The sequence below is a fragment of the Ascaphus truei genome, chromosome 5, assembly GCF_040206685.1.
Source record: "Ascaphus truei isolate aAscTru1 chromosome 5, aAscTru1.hap1, whole genome shotgun sequence".
In the NCBI taxonomy this organism is placed as follows: domain Eukaryota; kingdom Metazoa; phylum Chordata; class Amphibia; order Anura; family Ascaphidae; genus Ascaphus; species Ascaphus truei.
In genome coordinates, this window is record NC_134487.1 from 302710339 (window position 1) to 302728794 (window position 18456).

Here is an 18456-nt window from a genome sequence, read left to right on the forward strand (position 1 = left end):
AACTTCATTGCTGGTTGTCTGACCAATTAGATTGTAAGCACTTTGTAGCAGGGACTCCTCTTAAATGTTACTTTATGTCTGAAGCACTTATTCTATTCCCATGATCTGTTATTTGTATGTTATTTATATAATTCGTCACTTGTATTACTACTGTGAAGCGCTATGTGCATTAATGGCGCTATATAAATAAAGACACATACATACGAGAACATTGCGGACTGTACATGAAATAATTTAAATAGAAAAGGCCCGACCACTGCATTGTGTATGTCTAAATATATCAGAAGCACAGCTAATATAAAAGCAAGTGTTCTGATGGGAATGAATGTTGTAGGACCGAAAACAGAGGGGGCCCCGCTGCACATGGGGGCCCCGCTGCACACGGGGCAGAGGAAGCCCCACTGCACACGGGGGGCCCCGCTGCACACGGGGCAGAGGAAGCCCCGCTGCACATGGGGGCCCCACTGCACATGGGGGCCCCGCACTTAGGACAGCGGAGCACTGCAAAGTAAAATGTAGCTACAAGATCTGCTTTCACTCATGTAATGTTAGTAGAACAGCAGCCATCCCTACTTTGATTTAATTTGTTTCAGATGGTAAATACACAAATCATTAACTGCAAAACAACATAATTCATTACCACAGTGCTAAAGATGATTGACTTCAAATATTTTATTGAAAAAGAAATAATCCATGAAGGACCGTACCGTGACAGCAGGCCAACAAAGTCACAAAAATAAGAACTACAACGTAATACATCGTCATTGTACAGCAAGTTATCTGGGGAAATAGCACACAAGTTTAGGATCACGGCTAAAATACAAAATATAGTAGTGGGGGAACATGAAGTGCTACTTTCAGCGCGCAGGGATGGAGGTGGTTACACAACAATGGTCACAATATCACACAGGCAATGCTACAGATAAAGGTGCAGTTCCACTTAGGATCAAATGTAACCAATTGGCCGATGTGTTTAAAACTGGGAAAATTGATGACTTCCCAATACAAACAGGTATAATTGTTGACAATTTTTCATATAAACAGTATAAACTGAAGTTCTGGTTGTATTTTACTACCCTTTTTTATTATGGTCCTAGCTCCCATTTCTTAAGTGGTTACTTAAAGGCAGGGGACGGGATACGTTATTATTAGGTACAGACATTAATTGATTGACAATGCACAAGCCTTCACATGCAGACTTTACAATTAAAGGGAAAATTTCAAACCATAGAAAAGTTAAAAAAAAATTATACCCATCATTTTTTTTTCATCGCCTCTGAAATCTAATCCCTGCCATTAGTTTAAATTGTTCCTATGTAACATTTCACCCTTAAACGAACCTTTCCTGAATATTTTTGTTAATATTAAACATTATTGATAGTTTAACTATGGAAGCAGATTTGATGTGAAAATATGTTTGGGCTGCTAGACAAAATATAAAAACTATATTAATTGACAATCTGTGCTCAAATTATTTTTTCAGATTAATAATGAAAAAATAATGAACGGCTTATTAAAAAAAAAAAAACTATAAGGTGGCCTTAAAAGCAATATATTTTACTTCTGTATGTCCACAGCAAAAGGCTACAGCTATCAATTTTCTTTAGACAAACACTCTGGATTAAAGTCTTGTTTTATAAATTTATAAACAGTACCAAATAATCCATTTTGTTTGCAAATGCATTTTTATTGTTAGAAGGTGCTTTAAAAAAAAAAAAAAAAATCTTCTGGCGGCACTAGTGAATTTCCTTCAACATTATTTCTAACATAATATTTACAATAATTCCCATGCTTCTAAAAGAAAAAACAAAAAAAAACAAAAAGAAATCTACAGGTACATTTCAGAATATAAAAATATATTACAAATCTGCTGTATTATTTACAAGCAAATGCTCTAATATCTATGACAAGGCCAGCAAATAACACTAGTTTCTATTCTTTTGCAAGTTAAAAAATATATATCATGACTCTGCATATTAAGCAAGAGAATGGTTTTATCTTTCATATAGCATACTTTGGTGCATAATACATTTATTTTCTAGATGTAATTAAAATGCTAGATTTTATTTATTTTACAGCTGGAAAGGGGGGATAATCAAAAAACTATTTTATTGACATATTTCAAGCCATATTAGTAAAAAAAAAAATCTAGTTCTTTGCTTCAAAAAGGCTATATGCAATGGTAGAGCAGAGTCTTAATTCCGTTACACGATCGCATATCAGTTTAAAAATGGACTTGTTAACTTGTCCTGGAGAGATCCACAGTAACACTTTTTAGCCTCTTAACCAAGAGGTATCATATAGGTTCGGAACATATTCAGTATGTTATTTAAAATGATACGTATTTAACCCAAGTTGGCCTCGAACGTCTTACTTTTGTGGGATGGTTCTTGGGCTTGCGAACACCCAACAGATTACTATGTAATTGTACAATGCAAGAAAGGCTAACCATCTTGCTTGTAGCTTGCTTATATCCTTGACTTTGGGTCACTTTGGATAAGAGTTGTTTTCTCCAAATATCTTCCAATTCACAAATCCTAAGCAATTTGTAAGGCGAGTTTCAATTGTTTTTTTCTTTAATACAAACTACTGCAAACAACTAACTAAAGAAACGCATCTCAAAGCAGCAAACATGCAAAGCCTTTTACATGCCGTTTCACTAAGGAGCCAGAAGAGTGTTCTGTCGTACACTGAATCAATCCATGACAGTAATGTGGGTGTTTAAGCACACAGTATATATATATACACACACGCCACGACAAGCATTAATTGCATTCACAGAATGTTTACACTAAGCATAAATATCACCTAAGAAATGTGTGCAACTTTTAATCTAAAGAGTTGTCAGTGATTAAGACTGCAGACTTCCTGCTTCCTCGCTTTTTACCTCCTTTTCAACCACTTCTCAGGCACTGTTCTGCAATGAAAGGACACGCAAGTCAAGGACCAAATGCATTAATACAAACCCAGATACCTTTCAGATTATATCTTCGGAAAGGCAGTCACAAAATGTGCCAGGCGGATATGCAGTGCTGTTAGTGCAGTTGTATGCTCTGATCATTGATCACATTCCCATGCTTGCAAGACTTCACTGTAGTTTTACAGTAGTGAATTTCATGTTTTCACAAGTTACATATGTGGCAAATAAATCTAGCAACGGGGTGGGCATCCTGCGCCGGCGTGCACTGCAACTTCCGGCGTGCACCGCCACAGAGAGGCCTGGCGTGCACTGCAACTTCCGGCGTGCACCGTCACAGAGAGGCCTGGCGTGCACTGCAACTTCCGGCGTGCACCGTCACAGAGAGGCCTGGCGTGCACTGCAACTTCCGGCGTGCACCGTCACAGAGAGGCCTGGCGTGCACTGCAACTTCCGGCGTGCACCGTCACAGAGAGGCCTGGCGTGGGACAGTGTAGGAGGAAGGTCAGCAGCTAGGGAGATGCCCGGCGGGAACAAGAGGCCCGACCAGCCCCCGCTGCACAGGGAGGGAGAGGTGCAGGCCCAAAGATGTGTATATATTTGCATGTATGTATTGGGGGGGGGGGGGGTAGTCTGTGTATATTGTGTATTTGTAAATGAAAAAGTGTTTTGTACAGAAAAACAATGAAAAAGGAAGGGACTTATTGTTGAGAGATGCATTTTATTCCTTTCCCCAGTTCTGATTAAAGTTTGACGTATGTTAATGCTTATATAGCGTATATCCGTGTATGAACGGTACATGTATGTCTGTGTGTGTGGGGGGATTCATGCATGTATTACGGCTCAGAATATTTGGACAATTTTTTTATTTTTATAAAATGGTTCTTCCTTGATAGGTTGCAGACCCCTGGTCCTGGATGTCCCAGGATGTCCTCTTTTTCCCTTTGCAACATTACCTATTAACCTTTTCTGTGCCGGAGGTCCAGCGGCCGCCGGCATTTGTGCTCATGTGATCGCCCCAGCAGCAACTACATGACCGCCGCTGCCCCTCCGCTCACACACGGGCTGGATGGGGCTCCATGTGTCTGTAACAGGACTATTAGCCCGATCATCCCATAGAAAATAAGCATTTTTGACAAGACACACCCAGTCCCCGTAGCTCACCTGTGCAGTACCAGGTAAGGTTAAAGCGCTCTCTAAATACCTGTAAATGTTTGGATCCAGAAGCAACGCCGTGTCTTTTGGAAGCTGTGATAAGTGCACAACCTTCGTTTTTAACTGCGGTCGTTCACTTTCATTCACCCACGCGTCTGGGAGACTAACAGAAAACAATGAGAAGGGTGGGGGTAATCTTTAAAAATGAAAGTAATGTTAACTAAAGCATCCTTTAACTAATGAATAATAGCACGTTAGGGCATGCTGAAATGAAAAGCAGCACTTTATTACACAGAAATAGAATAACTTGTGGTAATCGTGGCTTAACTCAGAGCTTCTCAACTCCAGTACTCAAGACCCCTCCCCAACAGGTCAGGTTTTCAGGATATCCCTGCTTCAGCACAGGTGGCTCAATCGAAGACTGAGTCCTCTGTGCTGAAGCAGGGATATCCTTAAAACCTGACCTGTTGGATGGGTCTTAAGGATTGGCGTTGAGAACATCTGGCTTAACTGCAATTCACTAAATGTCTGGCAATGTAGTAGAAACATTTAGAAACATCAGTTATACACGGCTACAAAAGGAAAATTGGAAACGCAATGAGCATTAGGATTGAGTTTATACTTAAACGGCACTTAGAAAATACTTTGTATACTGCATATCTGAACAGATTTTAATAAAATGTAAATATTTGGGTGGGTTCCCTACGTCTTTATACAAACCACATCTATCCAGAACTACCATCCCTATTCTTTTTAAGGGCAATTTTACATAGTTACATAGTTGATGAGGTTGAAAAATTACATATGTCCATCAAGTTCAAACTATGCTAAATTTGGACGACAGATACTTTTATCCTATATCCGTTCTTACAGTATATGGATCCAGAGGACGGCAAACAAAAAATACCTTAATATCGCACATAAGCAAATAAGTACATTCGACAATACATCACTGAAGAACATGATGTGCATGTGTGTCTAGTGATTGTGTGTTTACAATCGTATCTGGACAATAACTTGCTGCATTCCTCACCCCTCAATACTCCACCAGTACATACATACTGAGAGAAGTAATTGTGGTGGGATCTGTAGCACCATTTATGCACTGAATGAAGAGGGGCAGATGACAGCTTTGTTTTCATCTTCTTGACCATTTGTAATCAGCAGCCGTGATTGGAAGCAAATATATTTTGGAAGCACTGCAAAATATTCTTTGAAATATATGGACCAACTTTTCAGGGAGTGTATTTGACAATACTGTTACATTTACAAATCAAAGTTTGAGTATTCTCTGAGTTTTTAAATACAAACGTAAGCAAAGTTCATATGATTAAATACAAAAACAAATGTGATACCAAAAAGCTGCTGCCCCCAATATTCAAGAGGATGAGAGTATTTATGAAGAATCTGAGGACCAGGCCTCGAACTTTACCCTGCATAGTACAGCGACCACACCGCCAGCATTGCTCTTATTGGTAGGAGTCTGTCCCAAAGCATCACATTTGTAAGATTCTGCACCTATGATCCCAAGTACTTGGCTTCACCAGGGCTAGCCAATCCTCCATTTGCCTAAAAGTACCTAATGTAGGCTATAGTATGTCGGGAATTTGATTTTAAATGTTAGAAGAAATAATAGCTTATGGGGCAGTCCAACATTAAGCTAAAGGGCACAACCGTGGCATATGTAGAAGGTTAAATGTTTGGTGGTTACACATTGTTGAGCAGGGAGGGCGCCTGGTCAATGCCCTGGAAGTCGTGTTCAAATCCCGGTCAAGCCCAACTTCCGGGATCGGCCAGACGGACCCACCTTCTAAACCGGCCCAAAACAGTTGGCCTAATGCTCTCCCCTCCTCCGTCATGTGTCATTATAAATATTCACATTCTGAAGTGTTATTTCCCATTTTAACCACTTACATATCTTCTGGTGTCCAGTGAAGCAAAAGTTTAACCTTTCCAGACTCCTCTTTCCTTTTCGCGATTACCTGAGGAAGATAAAAGTGATAGCATGCTAACGGTTACAATGTTACAAATAACAGTATGCATGCTAACGGTTACAATGTTACAAATAACAGTATGTATGTGTACCGTTACTATGTTACAAATAACAGTATGCATGTGTACCGTTACTATGTTACAAATAACAGTATGGATGTGTACCGTTACTATGTTACAAATAACAGTATGCATGTGTACCGTTACTATGTTACAAATAACAGTATGCATGTGTACAGTTACTATGTTACAAATAACAGTATGCATGTGTACAGTTACTATGTTACAAATAACAGTATGCATGTGTACCGTTACTATGTTACAAATAACAGTATGGATGTGTACCGTTACTATGTTACAAATAACAGTATGCATGTGTACCGTTACTATGTTACAAATAACAGTATGCATGTGTACCGTTACTATGTTACAAATAACAGTATGCATGTGTACAGTTACTATGTTACAAATAACAGTATGCATGTGTACAGTTACTATGTTACAAATAACAGTATGCATGTGTACCGTTACTATGTTACAAATAACAGTATGTATGTGTACCGTTACTATGTTACAAATAACAGTATGCATGTGTACCGTTACTATGTTACAAATAACAGTATGGATGTGTACCGTTACTATGTTACAAATAACAGTATGCATGTGTACAGTTACTATGTTACAAATAACAGTATGCATGTGTACAGTTACTATGTTACAAATAACAGTATGCATGTGTACGGTTACTATGTGACAAATAACAGTATGCATGTGTACGGTTACTATGTTACAAATAACAGTATGCATGTGTACAGTTACTATGTTACAAATAACAGTATGTATGTGTACCGTTACTATGTTACAAATAACAGTATGCATGTGTACCGATACTATGTTACAAATAACAGTATGCATGTGTACCGTTACTATGTTACAAATAACAGTATGTATGTGTACAGTTACTATGTTACAAATAACAGTATGTATGTTTACCGTTACTATGTTACAAATAACAGTATGCATGTGTACCGTTACTATGTTACAAATAACAGGCTTTTAGATTTCCCAAAAAGAACATCCTAACTAAAAACTTAACTTTAATTGATATTAATTAATTTTGTGCGCTAAACTTGAGCTTTTAAAAAATATATATTTAGGTATTAAACATACAGAGACAAAGTATTTTAATGAAAAGTATGCTTGTTTGTCTTTACCAATTCTGAAAGCAGACACGAGGCAATACTCAGGCCAGAAAAGCCAAACAAGCAGATTTCTACAAAAAACAAGAGAGCAGAGGCTTCTGACACGTTTGCAGAAAATGACGGGGGGGGGGGGGGGGAAGGGCAGGAGGGAGGCTTTTCAATTTTTCACATGACCGTAAGGTCCAATGCTGCCGGTTCACTAATGTTTCTAATCGTATATAAAAGAAAAGAAAAAAACAGGATTTGCCAAATGGCAAAATACACGGAAACCATGCCTGCCACCTCAACAAATGTCAGTGTTCCCCAGTGCTAGTCAGGGTGTCAGGTGATGCGCCAGTGACAGCAAGGGCTGGCTAAATGGTGCAGAGGGCACATGGACAAGGGGCAGACCCCGTGATGTTAGTTGGTGGTCCTGTTTACATCAGAAACTCACTTCTTGCTGAGAAAGTAATCGAAGTGGAAACTCGTGTCATGTTTCCTGAGCTACAAGTTCTGGGGGTGGCAGATTTGGTCTTTTAGTTGGGGGAGATGATTATTACAGTAACAGCCTACTTGAATATGTAAATCTAGCCTGTATATTTTCTTCCTGTGTATAAACGGTATGTCTTTTCTCCGGTCAAAAGTTACTTGTTGAACAGTAATTTCCCAAGTTGAAAAAGATCAGGAGTAAAAACATTGATGTCGGCCGTCTAACAGCAATGGCCAAAAGTAAATGAACGAACTGAAGCTTGTATTAAGACAAATACTTACAATAAGTCATAAATATTAGGGGAAATGTCTATTGTATGGAGACATTTTAGCCAACATTGCAAAACTTGTAGATTTCCATAAACTAAGCAGCTGAATCCTTTCACCTAACACAAAGTAAAGCAAGCCAACTAATTCTGAGGCTGAGCTCAGACTGGCTGCTACCCTAGCGCGCGTCTGCGCCTCTCTGCTGGGCGATGTGTGCTCACCCACAGCAGGCAGAATGGCGCGATTAGAAGCGGAACTTTAAAAAAAAAACCTGTGTTTGCGATTGGCTGGCGAAGCACACGTGACGTGGCTGGCGAAGCACACGTGACGTGGCTGGCGAAGCACACGTGACGTGGCTGGCGAAGCACACGTGACGTGGCTGGCGAAGCACACGTGACGTGGCTGGCGAAGCACACGTGACGTGGCTGGCGAAGCACACGTGACGTGGCTGGCGAAGCACACGTGACGTGGCTGGCGAAGCACACGTGACGTGGCTGGCGAAGCACACGTGACGTGGCTGCCGCTTCAAATCACAACTTCAGTTGTGTTCTTCACGTGCAGCAGCAGCAACGTTGTATTTCACCGCCGGGGGTCGTTTTCAGTTTGAAAACTCCCACCCACCCCAGCGAAAGAGCGGCGAGCGTGCGCGCACACGTCGCATCGCAGCCCGTCTGAACTCAGCGATACATTGTGAGGTAACCAATAAAGGAACCCACTGAAATACGGGATTTCAAAATATACATTAACCATCTGTACCCAAAAATATTTCATCGTTAGCCAGCTCTTTAAATCCATTTCTAGTTTATGTTACAGTAAGAAGATATTACTGTCACGTGGAACTTCCATTAAACAAGGACACGCGTGTGTGATGGAATGTGGCACATGGTTACAATGTCTCATGGCACGTGCATTTGTCATATGTTACAATACTGTATGTCATGGTGTGTGTATTTGTTATATTGTTACAATATCTCATGACAGGTGTATTTGTTATATTGTTACAACATGTTATGGCACGTGTATTTGTCATATTGTTACAATATCAGCAGTTGTGTTCGAATTATTTTACTTTACTATCCTCTTCGTAAAATGTGCTTCCTAATGATTAAGAAAAGAATGAGCCGATTAAACAAAAAGCTTGATGTTTTGAGTGTTTGAGTTTCTTTTGCCATTTGCTCTTAAAGACACAGCATGTGTGTGAAATCACATTGACTTCGCTACCAAACTAGTATGATCGATCCCAGGCAGTCTGTGTACTAAGCTTGTGGGGGCGGGAGAACAGATTTAACACCCCAAACTGCCAGTGTGTGCAGACCACATGGGGGAGAATAGCAGACACTCACTGCGAGAGTTTCCAAAATCACATCCCACCATGTCTTGCCGCTGTGGATGCAAAGCATTGTATGAGCAACTTTGGCAGCTCCTGCTGAGACAGATATAACCCCCATGCTAAGGTGCAGTTTGGGGCCTTACTACGTGCGCAGTCCCCACACGGGCTCAGGACCCCCCTGTCCTGCCTCGGATCAGCTAGTAGATATTTTTTGGCTAACCCCTTGGAGACACGTCACAAACCTGTAGGGAGGGCAGGGGTGCGCGAACTGGGGGGAGCAAGATTTTCTGGGGGGGGGAGGGGGCGCAGCGGTTACAGACACATCCGCGCCCTTCCCCATGGCATTTAAATGAAATGCCAGGGGAGGCGCATGAGACCTCGGTAACACCTGCGGTCTGCGTTGCTCTTCAGCAACGCATCGCCATGGCCACGCAGCGACAAATGACGCTGCGGTGTCACGTGACGTCACACAACCCGCGGCGTCATTTGATGCTGGGTCATAGCAGAGGGGCGCCGCGAACGTTGGGGCTGCCAGGCAGGGGGGCGCAGCTCTCAAACTTTGCGCACCCCTGCTCTAGGGATTCCCAAACTCCCTGTTGCGAATTGCCGCTTTAAATGGACGTTTGGGTTCATATGGTGTGCAGTAAGCAGTGCGCGCGATTGGCGTTCCCCAGCGTTATCAACGCATTTGACAAGCTACAGTACATATGTGCATACTCTTTGAATATCATTATTTTATTAGAATTTACATCTTAGTGAGGCTCATTTTGACAATCCTCTGAAACAAGTACAAAACATGTAAAAACAGGTCTTTATAAGGGCCATCCCGCACAGCCACGCAGGAAAACAAGCCTGGGTAAAGAAATAATCAGCCTAGCTAGCTTCCCTAAACTTATCTAACTATGCTAATAGCAAACACTTGGCTGCTTTCATTTTTTTTTTTTGGAAAGTTGAATTCCTATGGGGCCCCTGAATGGGGAAGTCTTTGCTAAGCAAGTGTTTCCTTTACCTGACAAAGGGAGAGAGGGGGCTCTGACTGACCACAAAAGAGAGCAGCCAGAGGAAAGCAAGCCTCTCAGCATCGGGGTTACACACTAAACTGCAAACAAATATTTACAGATACTTAATAGGTGTTAGAATGTGCTAAAGGGGGGGGGGGGCACTTTAATGGACAGACCCAACTCCCAACTCCCCATTGTGGACTAGAAGCAGCGGCATATTTAAGTTAATTGAAATATAGGTGCCTGAAAAAAATCTTTTTAAGATCTAAAAAATTTCTTCTTAAAAATAAGCATTTTTTCAACTCAATAGAGAGTTAGAAAATGGATCAGATCAAAATCTTTTAACCTTTTCACACCAGAGGAGCCAGTAATTCATTAAATACAGCCTTTTACTGAACCAAACGGTCGTTATAGGAAATATCTAGGCAGGAGGTCTTGGTTAAAAATAAATAAAAACTTGTGGAACTGATCACAAATAATGCAGAACAAGTCAGACGCGTACAATACATTGCTAACTGTGCGCTTTATTGGACTAATGAGAAGACTATATGGCATACTTACGGAGCTGTGGAAGACAACACTGTGGCCATTCCCTAAGCTTTCTATCTGAGCAGAAATGTTGAAGCAGATGGCGCGATGTCGTATAGCATCCAGTGTTTGTGCATCAAAAAAGTCATGTGGTCTTGCTGGAATTAATGCATAAAATCAAAACAAAATACAAATCAAGTTAGTGTCTGGAAATGTTACAAATGTCAAACAAATGCTGTTACACATTTTTAAAAATTGAATGAAGAGTAAAAACAAGTCAACTTAATACTAAATGAAAAGTTGTGAAAGCCCCCCGATTCGTAACAAGTTACACGATGAACTTATCAGATTTACGCACCCATTTATTTGTTTTCGGATGTCACGGCCGGTACGCCCCTTGCCCCTGAAATCTATGTTAAATAATATGTAGTCTAAGAAGGAGTGCCTCGGTTTAATGTAATCATATTTCCCAGGACTAGAGAGCATCTGGCAAATTGTAACAGGCAAAATATAAAAACCACTGCAAAGCTTTGTCTTATGTTATGTTTTCATATTTACTGTACAACCATATATTCCACACAAGAGACCACGGGCTCATAAATGTTTTCATTGTCACTAAAAAAAAGCTACAATTTTCCTGCATTCGTTTAAAAAAAGAAAACAGTTTAAACCTCATCACTGCCAAAATAACCCTTTATTTGACAGTGGATTCAGTGAACATACACATACAAATACTTTTAAGCTTATACTTCTATAACTGTACAACTAACAAAGCGAACCAGCCAAGTAAAGCTGAACAAATCATACAACAATTAACATCGGAGTGCAAAAGTTCAGTAACAAAAGTGAAAATAAAACCAGCAGCTGTTTAATGTCAACTTGCTTCAAACTATCCAGGTTATATCTGCTGAAACTATTGGTTTATTGGTTAAATGATCTTTTCTTTGCTACTCATATTATAGACTAAATATAAAATACAAAGCAGGAGAGTTTATTGATGACAATGCATCATTAAAAAGAAACCAATACATACGTATAAAAAATATATCAGGATAAAACATCCACGACTTGATACCGCTGCGCAATGTAAACTACATTAAAAAAAATGAAAACACAATACTACAGTCCTATTTCTCAGATTTGTGCACAATCATTCTAACAATTTACCCAACACAGAGACGTGCTGACAAGCGAAAATAAATGTATACTCTACAATCTTTGCGCTCTGAAAAATGGATTTTTTTTTTCTCAAAAAAGGTGGTAATATTTAGGTATTTCACCAAATAAATTACAACACCAAAATAAAGCACGTTGAAAACGGTGCATAAAACTATTCCGGGAATTCGTGGCCACTCACATTTCTGAAGAAAAGCTGCATTAACATCCATCCTTTGTGAAGTTTGTTGTAGGTTCAGCGAGTCTAATGTACAACTGCATCCAAACATTACTATGTTAAACCTTCAGAAAACAAGTACAGCTGAACCCCGTTATAACGCGGTCCTTGGGCCACAGAATGAGACAAAAATATATTTGTAAATCATTTTTCATAGTTACATATTTATGTATTTTGCCCCCCATATATTGTTCTCGCTCAGACGAGCAAAAGATCTTGCTCTCAATGGTTTCCCCTTCAGTACCTACTCTGAGACAAATCTCTTACACACAACCTTATCTAGTCGGACAGGCAATAAGATGGAAAATGTATCTACCTTTCAGTTGTACTGTGGTAGTAGAATAAGGAGATGTTCCTAGTGATGCCGCTGATATCCAGAAAGAAATAGAGAAAGACGGACTAGTTATGTTATATAAATAACAATATCATCTTAACCATAACACCTTTGTTTCAGATGTTACACATTTCAGTATTTTCAAAGAAAGCTATTCTAGAAAAAACGTGGAACAGGAAAAGTGTCAACATAATTAAACACTATAATTAGGATATTAACAAATACTACAAACCATATTTGGCATATTCTGCACTGTTCCTTCAAATCAATTATTTAACTTTGCAGAAGAACTTATGCTTCTTAAATGTGGGATGGTGGATCATTTAGACCCAGATTGATTGGATAGGTTAAATACATACACAGTGAACGCTTTCTTTTGTTCTTCAGCTTCCTCCTTTTCAGCATTCCAGCTTTTGAAGGAGATTCCTCTTTGGACTTTGGATGGTTGGAGACTTTTGAAGAGTTCTGCTGGCTAAAGTGAGTGGGCACATGTCGAGCTAATCCCCCTTGAGAAGCGAAACTGGCATTGCAGCCGCCAACAACACACTGAAACAATACAAGATGCGTTGAATAACATGTTATACACACACACAAACTGAAACAATACAAGATGCGTTACATAGCAACACACACACACACACACGTTACATAGCATGTTATATACAACAGAAACAAATCTTAACACAAAAATGGTCATTTATTTCTCCTCAAGAACTTTGATCAAATTGAATATTTTACAAGGACCAAATTAAACTCCATCAAAATAATTTTGTGAATGTTACATAGTTAGGTTACATAGTAGATGGGGTTGAAAAAAAACCACATTCGTTCACCAAGTTCAACGTATGCTAAATTTAGACCAGGGAAGCGCAATCTTTTTCCCCTGCGCCCCCCTGCTGGCATTCCCCCTCTCTTATCTTAATTCAGATGTCCTGGCAACGTGACGTCTCATGGCCCGTTCATTTGACGCCACGTCACCAGGAGCATCTGAATCAAGGTAAGTGAGGTTTACAGAGGCCCTGCAGCTCCCCCGGCATTAATTGAAATGTATTCGGGAAGTGTGCGCGGGGCCTCTGTAAATTAATTCCTTCCTGACTCCAAGAATTGGCAATCAGATTATTCCCTGGGATCAACATGCTTCCCATGTTTACTTATTTGGAATATCCCTGTATACCTTTCCTTTCTAAAAAGAGGTCTAACTTTTTTTGAAGATATCTCCTGTATCTGCCATCACAGTCTCCATGGGTAATGAATTCCACTCTGTAACTGCCCTTACTGTAAAGAGCCCTTTCCTTTGTTGCTGGTGAAATATCCATTCCTCCAACCTTAAGGGATGGCCCAAGTCCTTTGCACTGCCCTTTGGATGAATAGTTATTTTGAAAACTCCTTGTACTTTCCCCGAATATATTTTTATCTAATATTAAATGTGTTTTAATTAACCATCTACTGATATACTGTACATTTTAAACATGTCAACGTATTTTGTTTTCCTGTAACAGATAGATGGAGACTTATATGGCAAGAGCCACAAAACCCTCAAAAGTGTACAGCCCTGGTCCGTTGTGGCACTTGTGACTCAATGAGGTTTCATTTTCGGTTGATGACTACTTAACCCATTTTCCATGATTTAAAATTTCTTGCATAAAAAGTAAAAAAAAAATATTTTGCAGCCCTTAATCAGAAGAGCTACACTTTACATAATTATCAGTTTCATAACTAAACGGAGTTGCAGAACAGAAAAACTCAAAGCCGCTATTTACTTTTAAATGAATATTGCTTGTGACATCAGTGAGTCGGCAATACGAAATAAAGAATTTTAGAGCCACGATTTGAAAGATACGGATGTAATAATGTAATACACTCTGCAGTAAAACCGAAAAGGGTATTTTTCATTATTAAAATAAGATTTTAAGCCATTAGCTTGATATGAAAACGTATACCACTTGCTTGTACAACATTCAAGAATTCGAAAAAGACTAAGGAAGGGCAAATGCCATTTGTGAAAAAGTTAATGACATTCCAAATGACAAGAACTTCTACTGTACATTAAATTGTACAAGAACACAGATAACAGGTACAGTAACACAGGGCATAAATCCCCAATGATGTACCATGCGTCATCCCAGAAGAGGCAATAAAATCCATGAAGAAGGGGAAGGCTGGAAGATGGAATTACACCTGAAATCTTGGAAGAAGCTAATAAAGTAGCAGAGAAAATCATTGCATGCTGCTTCAAGAACAGAAACATTCCAAAACAATGGCGTAATGCCATAATTATTCTCATCCACAAGGAGACAGACCATCTCAAGAACTACTGTGTAAATCGCACTGCTTCCAGTCAAAAACTTACCAGGTTTTTTACAAACAATCACTAAATCGGCTGCAACAGACCATGCCCAGCCTAGAGAACAACCAGGTGTTTGTAGTGGGTGCAACACAATGGACCACATCAAACTAGTACAAGAAATGATTTCCCAAAGATTCGATTTACATCCCTGCGGTTTTAAAGGCATTGACAGTATTGAAGCTTACATTGATATTATATGGAACATTTACAAGAATGCCATGTCAACCATTAGATTACCTGAATATATAAGAAAGATAAAGATCAGCAAAGGAGTGCAACAGGGACACCGTGTCACCACAGCTTTACACAGAATGCCTTCAAGAATTGTTTAAGACAGTAAGGAAAAAGGGGAGGAAAAAAATAAAAATAAACTGTGAATACCTATGGCCGCACTTAGTGCTGGCGATGGCGACCGATGACGTCACCCGTCGCCACCCGTGATAGTTGTAATGAGTTTTTTAGCGACGGTCGCTAGTGACGTCACTAAAGGGGGTGGGCCGCGCAATTTGATTGGTTAAGAGACAGTCACATGCTACCAATTTTCCAGACGCTCCGTCACGCTTACTATAAGCGCAAGCGACAGTGTGAATTGTTTTGTTTGATCGACGTTGCGTCGCCGTCGCGGGCACTATAAGTGCAGCCTTAGGCACCAACGATTTACAGATTACATTGTTGTTTTTGCCACAAGCCCTCTGGCAACAAATCAGAGGCTTGCTGAAGATAGTACGGTGGGCTTCCATATGAATCTCAAGACCAAAATGAAGTTAAACAAATCTGTCATCTATACAGGTATCAAAATAAATGTAATATCACTGAAAGGCAAAGACTAGGTCTACCTTGGCAGGCAAGTATCAATAGATAGGAACCTTTCAACTGAAATCAATAGGAGAATTAAGATGGAACGAAGAACATTTTAGAGACAATTGTTCAAGGCATCCTTCCACTGTGCATCAAAAGGAAATTGTTGGGAAACTTGGACCCTAAATGCGAAGACAATTCAGAAGCTTTAGACAACTCAAAGTATGGAGAGATTTATGCTTCGTATTACTTGAAGAGATAGGAAAATTAATGCGTTTGAAACCCAAAAAAAGTCTGTGACATCACTAGGGTGAAGAAGTTAAAATGGCAGAGGGCTGGACATATCACAAGAATAAATGACCATAATTGGAGAGGGATGGTGCTCAACTATTCCAAAGCATATCAAAAGACAAAGACCAAACGTAAAATGTGAGGCTGCAGCCAAGAGAGGCTTGCAACAGCAGTACACGGAAGATCATTCCATGGGGAGGCCTTATCCAGCAGTGGATCAACAGGGGATGATGAGTACACACACAAATAGAGGCACATACAAATATTTACACACACACAAACATCAATTTATTTTCACTGCATGACATCTAAGCAGCATGGAGACAGTTGCCCTTTTCTCCTCCATGCTAGAGCAGTTTAAATGAACCAGAGAGGAGTTGCACTAAACTCCACAGCTTCATTACAACTGTCTGGGGACACACAGGAGGAATGAAGAATCTGACTCTGAGAGCCAACTATTCTATATTCCAACCATACAATCTGAGAGCCAACTATTACAATCTCACTGGAAGGAAATAAAACAAATCTAAATATTGGGTTCTACAAATATATTTTTCTTCTTACCTTGAAAGGTTTATCTCCACTGTGTGTTAACATGTGCCTTTGTAGCCAACTTTGGCTAGTTGAAGGTGTATTATATACCTTGCACCCTTTCCAAAAGCAAACATAGACCTGTTTGAAGAAAAATGCAAGTTAGAAATGCTACAATATTAAAATGACAAACAAAAATAGCTTAGGGTGTTAAATATATGATTTACATATCAAAAGTGAATCAAAATACTCCAAATAATAAAATATTTTAATCATTTGACCATATACAGCCTGTACAAAGTAAAAATAATAAATAAACTTAACTGAATCACAACAACCATTACTGGGCAAACTAAATATACAGTTTCCTTAAGAACGTCCACAATCAAAGCAAATGTAAAAGGAAAAACTTGAAAATCAATATAATATTTCAATAGATGAATAAGACAAAATGATCCCTTATCTAAATAAGTAGGATAAGAAAATTAGAGTGCTTAAAAAATAAAAATTGAAGTACACAATCCAATGCTCAAGAAGATTACCTATAGTAGCTGATCTTGATGAGAATATATATTTTTAAATGCCAAACAACTTGTTTTGGCTGCCTACAGTTCTGTTTCTTGTCTTCATTACCCATACCCTGACTGCTCCTTTCCTATAAAAGGAAAAAAGCCACCAGGCATCATTGGAACTATCCTTGCGTCTTGGGGGCTGAACCCCAAGGTACCCTAACATTGGGGTTAATATTATAAAAGTGTATGTGAAATCCAAGGCTAGCTCTGGGAATTACACAGCCGTGGAGTGTGTCCTAGAAGAAAAACAGTAAGCTATAGCGCAATCTATTTTTCTCTACCAGGTCTTCTGTTACGAAGAAGTCAAATATATAAGTCAAAAGCCCACAGCGATGATTAGATGTAAGCAAATAATGAATATTGGTGCCAGAGTGTATATTATCCTTTGTTAGCAAGTTTATCCATGCGACTTTGTACATGGACTTGACTCATCCAGTCTTCACCATTAAAAACACTGTATCTTCCAGCAAAAAACACTGAAATAAAGCGGGTTAACTTGACCACAAAGAGGTCGAAAAACTGAACTCACTCCACCACGTTGGTCATCCACATGAAGGGAACGAATGTGATCAGCAAGATCAGGACTGGAACTGAAGCAGGTCTGGCACTGGTCCCAACAGCAATTGTAAGAAATGCTTTTGCTTGCTGAAGCTGCGAGTCCGTGTCCATTCATCATTGCAGGAGTTGAACGACCACTGGAAATTGTGCTGTCTACATCCATCAGAGTACTGCTTATGCTTCAAATAAAAAATAAAAAAACAAGTAATTTTTAACATTTTTTTATTTATTTTTTTTAGAGTCTTTAGGTCACAAGACAAGAAGTTATTTCAACACTGATGGAGCATCGATTAAAATTGGGGGCAAAATAAGGCTAAAATACAAGGTTGAGAAAGCTTTTGCTAGAATATTTGGTAGCTGCTATGAAGACAACCTCACTTTCCCTTTAGGAACATTACTACGGGACACAGAAAGTATCATATCCAATCAGCAGCAGCAGTCACATTAAGGACAAAAAAGCAAGTGATGAATGCTTGGATAAAAATATTTCAATTACATGGATATTCAAATCTTAGGATTGTTCTCTACAATGCCAGTGGATCTAAAGCAAAACGTTCACATTCACCAATGTTTATTTACCGTGTACCACCCTTCCTACTTTGTCTGCCTCTAATCTGTAACGAAGTAGTAATAAGATTAGAAACAAGGTTCAAGATGCTCTCCTGTGGATACTACCATGCAGACCAGTGGCCCAGACGCGTGCAGTCAGAATACTACCACAAAATATAGCAGTCCTTTGTTGCAGCCCAGTTAGTACTGCCTCTGAACAAAG

General features: G+C 39.5%; 1 protein-coding gene across 1 annotated transcript; it reads right to left on the reverse strand.

The window, feature by feature from the left end:
* Positions 1–657: 657 nt before the first annotated feature.
* On the reverse strand, positions 658–17886 carry AEBP2 (AE binding protein 2). The gene is made up of 8 exons (XM_075602968.1): positions 17656–17886; positions 16588–16695; positions 12947–13133; positions 12570–12620; positions 10894–11018; positions 5987–6054; positions 4122–4235; positions 658–2917 (listed from the first exon to the last, which is right to left on the reverse strand). Exons 1-8 carry the CDS (start codon positions 17845–17847, stop codon positions 2884–2886), a joined length of 879 nt encoding a protein of 292 aa, XP_075459083.1. The 5' UTR covers positions 17848–17886; the 3' UTR covers positions 658–2883.
* Positions 17887–18456: the final 570 nt, after the last annotated feature.

Excerpts from the sequence above, each read along its gene's own strand:
- AEBP2 (XM_075602968.1), bottom strand. The coding sequence starts at position 17,847 with ATGGATGTAGACAGCACAATTTCCAGTGGTCGTTCAACTCCTGCAATG. Across the intron at positions 6,055-10,893 it reads GTGTTGTCTTCCACAGCTCC|GTAATCGCGAAAAGGAAAGA; the intron begins GTAAGTATGCCA and ends TATCTTCCTCAG. Across the intron at positions 2,918-4,121 it reads CTGGATCCAAACATTTACAG|AACAGTGCCTGAGAAGTGGT; the intron begins GTATTTAGAGAG and ends CTTTCATTGCAG.